At 43.7% G+C, this 7,640-nt stretch overlaps 1 protein-coding gene across 1 annotated transcript; it reads left to right on the top strand.

The window, feature by feature from the left end:
* The first annotated feature begins 722 nt into the window (after nt 1-722).
* Nucleotides 723-6,876, top strand: LOC124118601. Its single transcript, XM_046480787.2, has 3 exons — nt 723-1,109; nt 4,730-5,006; nt 5,754-6,876. The coding sequence occupies exons 1-3, from the start codon at nt 861-863 to the stop codon at nt 5,894-5,896; spliced, it is 669 nt and encodes a 222-aa protein (XP_046336743.1). The 5' UTR covers nt 723-860; the 3' UTR covers nt 5,897-6,876.
* Nucleotides 6,877-7,640: the final 764 nt, after the last annotated feature.

Genomic DNA, 7,640 nt, shown 5'->3' with positions numbered 1-7,640 from the left:
TTCTAAAAAGGTAAGCCTTTAAGGTACTGGTACGCAATCGTCAGCTAGAAATAACATATATCCGCGTCGTCGACATGTATGGTGAGTTAAGTGGGTTTGGTATCATGTACGCCATAATAAGGCATGTCAGTATACTAGGTGTGTGTGTGTGTGTGTGTGTGTGTGTGTGTGTGTGTGTGTGTGTGTGTGTGTGTGTGTGTTTCGGTTGGGAGGGGGGATGGCGGAGGGGTCAACACTGACGTAGGGTGTAGATATTTACCACTTTGGTGAAACTCGGTCCGGTTCTCTAAACCAAGAATCGTTATGAGAGCTAATTTTGGATTTGAATGCACGATCAGCGCATACAGACGCGTGTAGGGGACACAACTCGACCGGTTCTGTGACTAACGAGCCAGCCGCGCCCATGAAAAACAGAACATTCTTATCAGCTGGCAGACTATACGTCATCGTGTGAAGATGAGGCGACTGGGAGCACTGGGAGAAAACATGAGAATGTTCATTGATTCATTAGTCGAAATATATTTTTTCGATTTTAATAGTGTGGTTTAATGTATCCTTTAATTCATTTTGTGAAGGCACGTGAATCGTAATTCATGAAATTGGCTCGAATAAAATGGAAAGCCTCGAAAGTCGATCGATAGATAGCACATTGACCTGACCTAACGAAGGTCGAGTGTGTTTCACCGACATAGCATGGACGCGACGCATTCCTAGTCTATAAATAGATCGACTCTACCAGGGAGAGACTGGCAGCTCGAAACAGAACGCCTTTCTGCACAGATCGACAGATCACACTGACTTGGCGAATGTAGGTCGAACGGTCGCCATACTGAAAATAGGGATTCGAGGGATCTCCTACCATGGCCATGAATATGGAAGGAGATGAATTAGGCCCCGTGAATTTAGACTGCCCTTTCCTCAGTCGAACAAAACGCCTGGGACTTCGACTCAACGATGGAGGCTACACCTACTTCAGAGAGCGCTGTCGCGGGGACGTCACATACTGGCGATGTACGAACAAAAGGTGTAAGGGCCGAATCGTACAGAAATGGCAGAGTGTGACTCGGACACAGGGACATCGCCATACACCGTCGGGTCTTCCCTGTGATGTGAGTATTAATCAGTGCTGTCGGTGTATTGGGCGGACGCCCGGTGTCTGCAAGCAATGGCACCTTTGTCAATTGCCCGTGTCCGACTTTTGTCGACTACGGTTGTATAATGTCGACAAAAAAGCGTGACGTGAAGTCGTCTCGGTCCCAGTGTTACTAGTTCAGACTAAATTTAGCCTGAATTCCTGCTTGGTCCCGTTTTTTAGATCAAATTAAATACTTAAGAAATTCGGGTATTAATAGCGAGTCAAACCCGAGTGTCTTCTGATATCAGTTATCAAACGAGTCAATTAAAAAAATAAACTGCGGCACATGAAGGTATTTTGCATAATGCTAAAAAGCTCAAAATAATATGGATATATTTTGTTTTAGAGCAGGTTACCTGCAACAATGTTTATATTTATAGCAAGTAGATAAACCCTTGGCGAGAAAATACAAATAAGGTAATATAAATATCCCTTGCTCGGGGCTCTATATTTCCTATTATTCCCGTCAGCATGTATAAACAATGTGCAATCGATTGATAAATACCGGTGTGGGACCCAACGAAATTATGAAGAGCCGTGTACCATGCATTGCATCAGCTCGCGACGGAGCATTGCGCACGTGCAACAGCGGCAGGGAACGCATTCCTCGTGCATCACGCAAGGGCGACTCACGCAGTATAAATACAGACAACAAAGATTTCTGGTTTATTTGCAAATATTTTCAACAGAATATTTTGTCAAATTGTAAAAGTAGGGACGATCTTTAAGTAGGGGAATATCCTCGTAACTCTTCATTTCTTAAAAATAATGGGCCTCGGCCCCTAAGGGGCCTCTGCTCCATTATTTTTAAGGAATGGGGAGTTACTCGGACACTCCCCTCAACATAATCCTTCCAACTTTTTCGGTTTTAAGTGACCCAGCATTTGGTATCTGGGAGGGGGGCTGGGATTTCATCGAAAAAATAAATTGTCCCAGCAAAAGCTTGAAAAACTAATTATGCGCCAGACATGCTATTTTTTAAAATAATATTAAGGCTCCTAAATAGATTGAAAAAAACATTTCTTTCTGCAGTTGTAGCTGACAACATATCTAGTTTTCAAACAAATAATTGGCTTCTGTAAATTAATGAGGGTTATGTTCGTTTCCGGGACAGAACAAATGAGGGTCGGAATCGTTTCCGGGACAGAACTAGTGTGGGTTAGAATATTTTCCTGGACAGAACAAGTGAGGTTTAGATTCGTTTCCGTCAAAGAACTAGTGAGGGTGAGATTCGTTTCCGTCAAAGAACTAGTGGGGGTTAGAATATTTTCCTGGACAGAACAAGTGAGGTTTAGATTCGTTTCCGTCAAAGAACTAGTGAGGGTTAGATTCGTTTCCGTCAAAGAACTAGTGAGGGTTAGATTCGTTTCCGTCAAAGAACTAGTGAGGCTTAGATTCGTTTCCGTCAAAGAACTAGTGAGGGTTAGATTCGTTTCCGAGGCAGACAAGTGAAGGTGAGATTCGTTTGCTGGCAGGACTAGTGATGATTAGAATCATTTCCGGAGAAAAACTATATAAAAATGTCCCCAAATTTTATCAACAGACTGAAATAAATATCAGCTGCAGACTACATTAAAAATCTGCCCAGAATCTACGAGATGAAGCAGCAGTAGCAACAGCAACTTGGTAGACACATTACGATGAGCGTCCAATGTTCGGGTATCTGTACGAGTGAGGAGTGACGAGTGAGCACAAAATTTCATAAATATATCCCCAAACATATTCATGATCCCTGAGTGTTATTGTTCAGTATATCTTACCTCAAATACCCTTACTCGGTATTCAACTTGAACAGAGGTCACCACATTGATGAATGCACTCTTCGAAAAAAGAAACGCACAGGTAGATTTTTAGTAAAAATATTGTACCTAATAAAGTCGATAATTAATATAATATCATAGATACATATATGAAATTATGGAACTCGATAGTCACATAAGGCCACAAGGTTGCGCAGAACTCAGTATGTCGTGTGACCGCCCCGGGCAGCAATCACGGCTCTGCATCTCCTCGGCACTGGCTGGATAAGTGTACGAATTCTGTCCTGCGGAATTCTGCACCATTCTGCTTGTAACGCGTTGTCCAGTTGTAGGAGTGTCTGCGGCGTGTTCTGACGTTGACGTACACGTCGATCGAGTTCATCCCAGAGGTGTTCGATTCGGTTGAGATCTGGAGATCTCGACGGCCAAGGCAAGGCGTTGATGTTGGCATCATGAAAGTAGTCTACCGTGACACGAGATGTGTGCGTTGGAGTGTTGTCCTGTTGAAACAGCACCCTCTGGCGGTCAATGATTGGAAGAAGGTGAGGTTGAAGAATTTGATTCATGTAGCGATTTGCTGTCAAATCTTTCCCTGAACAACAACCAAGTCAAATCTCGTGGTGTAGGATATGCCCCCCCCCCCCCAACCACCACCATGACACTACCGCCGCCGAAATTGTCGAAATCAAGTACACAATGTGGGGCAAAACGCTCATCTCTTCCATCTCGCCGGTGAAGAAGAAATCGTGCTTCATAGCTAAACCAATGTCGTCTCTAGTTTCTCAAATTCCAAGGCTGTAAGGTATGGCACCAACGCAAGCGTCGCTGTCGATGGATCTGTTGCAAAACAGGGACGATAACTGGTCTTCTGGGTCGGATTCCAGCCTCGCGAAGATGGTTCCTGAGAGTCTGGTCCGATATCCTCCTCAAACCAGGGATGCGCCCTGCAGTCTCCGTAGCTGTGGCATTTCGATGACGTAGGTGGAACAGTCGAATGTAGCGATCCTGTGCAGGGGTGGTAACTCTTGGTCGGCGGTTCTCGGACGGTCTGCAGTGGAATTGAACTGTGTGTGTACCAGGGGGTCCCCTCCTTTTTGAAAACCAAATGTTTTTTTGCTGTAGGCAGTAAAATTGACTGAGAGGATTTTGATACTTTTTTTTAAAATGCTGTTCTTCTGTTGTGTTCAGACTACAGAGTCATGACACCCAGCAAGGGTCAGTGTTGGTCATATGTTCCCTGTAGTTGGTGTTGTATATTTATTACATATTGGTGCATGTGTGTTTGGAGAAAATCTATTAAATATGAAACTTCTTTTCACATCCTGACTATTAACTTGCATCACGCTCACTGACATTGAAAACTGTTTTTATTCAAGCAATGACTTATGTTTAAATAAATATCTGATATTTGAAATTCTTTATCAAATCATATTTATGAAAGTCGTGATAATAGGGACAAAGCAGATCGGCTTAGTAGTTAAAGCGTTTGTTTGTCACCCGAAGGCCTGGGTTCGATTCGTAACAATATTTGAAGCCCATTTCTGGTGTCCCCCCACCGTGATATACTGCCCCAAAAGCGGCAATGTACCTTATCAACTCACTCATTTGATTGACTGCCTCCGTGGTCTAGTGGTAGACAAACAGACGTTTAAAGATGGTACTTGCTGTTACCCTGTCTGGCGCTCGGCATTAAGTGGCTAAAACATATACTGGTCGGTTCGGAGTCAGTATGCTGTGTCTAAGACGCGACGCAATAATCTTGGACGCGACATTAAGCCCCATTTCACCTCACCTCACCTGGATTGTTCATGACTTGACATTTATGTGCTTGCAGCCTTCAGATTCGTTCGTAGCCAATGTTAGGCTGTCTGGCCATCCCAACAACAAGACGCTACTCCGGATGGAGTCTCCAGACATCAGCAGTGTCATGTGCGATGATGCCCCCTCTCCCCCAGGAATGAACTACCCTGTCCCAATGCTGGTGTGGGAGAAGGGGGAGGACGTGGTGGAGAACGAGGACGTGGTGGAGGTGGTCGAGGAAGAACAGATCGATGTGAAACCAGACATCCACGAACTGGAGAGATCACTCATTCAGCCATCAGATGATAGAGGTGAGTACACTGATGACACATGGTGACCTATAGAAAATGGGTCTGTTTCTAATGACAAGATGTTATGAACTTCTTTGGGACATTTTTGGAAGCAGTTGTGACATTACGAAGTAAGAGCACATACTGGGCAATACAATGATGAGGTGTACAGACTAAATTAGATTTTCATGCTTAATACTGTGTTGGAATCACGATTTGTTCTGGTTATGATCCTTGGTTTCTGAGCACCATGTATTTGCTTATGGGTTTCATCTCATGCTTACAACTGACATGCCATGGTACCTTACTGTTCAACTGGGGGGCACAGGTGGCCCAGTCGTCTAAGGCGCCGCCGCTGTGCAGAGTTGCATCTCTTGGGCACACAAGAAACCTATGATTGTGGGTTCGAATCCCGGCTCGCTTTGATTGTTTCTTGGTTTGTCAGCACCATACCCGTGCTCATGGGTTTCACCGAAGTGATAAACATTCTGAGACATGCATCACTGCAGGCTCTCCTCCCACATTAAGCTGACACGCTGTGATATAACTGGAATACTGTTAAAAGCGGCGTTGAACCCAACTCACTCACTACTTTTCAAATGACTAAATTGTAGAGTGTGATATATATTCCCGTGTGCTGTATGTTGATGTGTAATGACACCCTGATGAATATTCTAAACATCCTCATGTTACATGCTGTTACAAGGCATACACAAAGATTCACAGTTCATTGACATTCATGGGTAAATGAATATCATGTGTTTCCAGGGGTGAGCGCAGACCCTGACAACATGTTGGCCGAGAACATCTGGCTGAAGATGAAGGTGCAGAAGCTGGAGATGGAGCTGCAGAGATACAAGGACACTGTCAGCAGGATCCGAGCCGATCTCGATATACTCAACATGGTGTAACGGTGTGGCACCCGCTTGTCGGCTGATACATGTACAAGGCAGTGGCAGCCTTGTTTGATTGTGACTGTCGGATCAGTTGAAATCAAACCGCAATGTACTCAACAGAGTGTGACAAAATGTCACTTGGCCTTTCTGTTGACACAAGGCAATGGCAGCCTTGTTTGATGGGTGTTATATGACTGTCAGATCAGATCAAACCTCAATATATTCAACAAGGAGTCACCCAAGACATTTATTGACACAAGGCAATGACAGACTGGTCTGATTTGATATGTTTGTTATATGATGGCAGCCTGTAAAAAGGCTGGACCAGACAATCCAGTGATCAATATTGTGAACAGCAATTCCATGACATGCAATCAACAGTCACCGAATCTGACAGTCCCTATTCATAGGGTCGCATTTTACAACCTGCCGAGTTTGCTGGGGACTAATTCTAACCTGGAATCCCCACGGGGTAGTATGACAGTGAGATGGTGGGCCAATATGCTGGAACATGGTTCTCTGCTACTATATACATTGGTTGTGTTATACACATACTGTGCATAATGTCATCAACACTGAATGTGAGAGAGCATAACAAGAGATGGGTTATGACCAGTGTTAGACCAGGCTGCCACCAGGACCCAGGGGCTGTAGAAGCTGCAGGCCCTGACTAAACCCTTCTTGCCCTTATATAAAAAAACTGCATCTGACAAAAAAAATAGAAAAATAAATTTACTGTAGACCATAAGGACCTATACAACTTTGAAACTACGGGCCCAACACAAGATCCACCTGCCACGGGCATACGGGCAGGCACTTATTTCGAACACTGGTTATAACTGAGATTATCTCCCTTCAACTAGGTGCAAGTACAATTGACCAACTACACATGTAGAAGAACTACAAATCAGTGCTTCCTTGTTCGATAACATGATCATCTGTTGAAAATGCATCTTTATTGCATCTATGGGAATAAAACATTCTTTTTTGTCAAATAGAGTGTCAAGTTAGTTGACAGTGTTTTACCTTGACCTAAACAAATTATTTTAAGGGTCCTTACAAGAAATATGATGGTCCTTTAAAGTAATGTTTGTTTGTTGTTTAGCACCGCACTCAGCAATATTCCAGCTACATGACGATGGTCTGTCAATAATTAAGTCTGGACCAGACAATCTAGTGATCGACATCATGAGCATCGATCCAAGCCATTGGGATATGATGACATGCATCAACCAAGTCAGCGAGACTGACCACCCGATCCCATTAGTCACCTCAACAAATGGTGGAGTGTACAGTATTGAAAGATTTGACCTTATTGTTTCTTGTCAAGAACTTGACACGATGAACATTATTTTGTGTCCCTCAGGATGCAATATATTCTTTTCTCTGCATCAATTCTTTACATTTGTGCATACTGGACGCACTTTTCTGCATCGTGTAAAACCCTAGTTTGTATAACTGTAGGGTGAATGTGTTTTAAAGACAGGTCATGTTTGTCTTCTATGACGAAATAATTGGATTGGATTATTAAACTGAACAAAACTATTTTCTGTGTGAGTGAGTGAGTGAGTACGGTTTTACGCCGCTTTTAGCAATATTCCAGCAATATCACAGCAAGAGACACAAGAGATGGGCTTCACACATTGTACCCACGTCGGGAATCGAACCCGGGTCTTCGGCGTGACAAGGAACCACTTTAAGCACAAGGCTACCCGACCGCCCCGTTATCTGTACCATTTTATCCTGTTGCAGCAGTAGG

Source organism: Haliotis rufescens, unplaced genomic scaffold, assembly GCF_023055435.1.
Source record: "Haliotis rufescens isolate VD_foot unplaced genomic scaffold, xgHalRufe1.0.p SCAF_3, whole genome shotgun sequence".
Classification (NCBI taxonomy): Eukaryota; Metazoa; Mollusca; class Gastropoda; order Lepetellida; family Haliotidae; genus Haliotis; species Haliotis rufescens.
This window is presented reverse-complemented; position numbering and strand designations above follow the sequence as displayed.

Bases quoted from the DNA above. Each gene is read 5' to 3' on its own strand.
- LOC124118601 (XM_046480787.2), top strand. From the start codon at position 861: ATGGCCATGAATATGGAAGGAGATGAATTAGGCCCCGTGAATTTAGAC. The intron at 1,110-4,729 runs GTGAGTATTAAT...ATGTGCTTGCAG, and splicing joins CGTCGGGTCTTCCCTGTGAT to CCTTCAGATTCGTTCGTAGC. The intron at 5,007-5,753 runs GTGAGTACACTG...ATGTGTTTCCAG, and splicing joins TCAGCCATCAGATGATAGAG to GGGTGAGCGCAGACCCTGAC.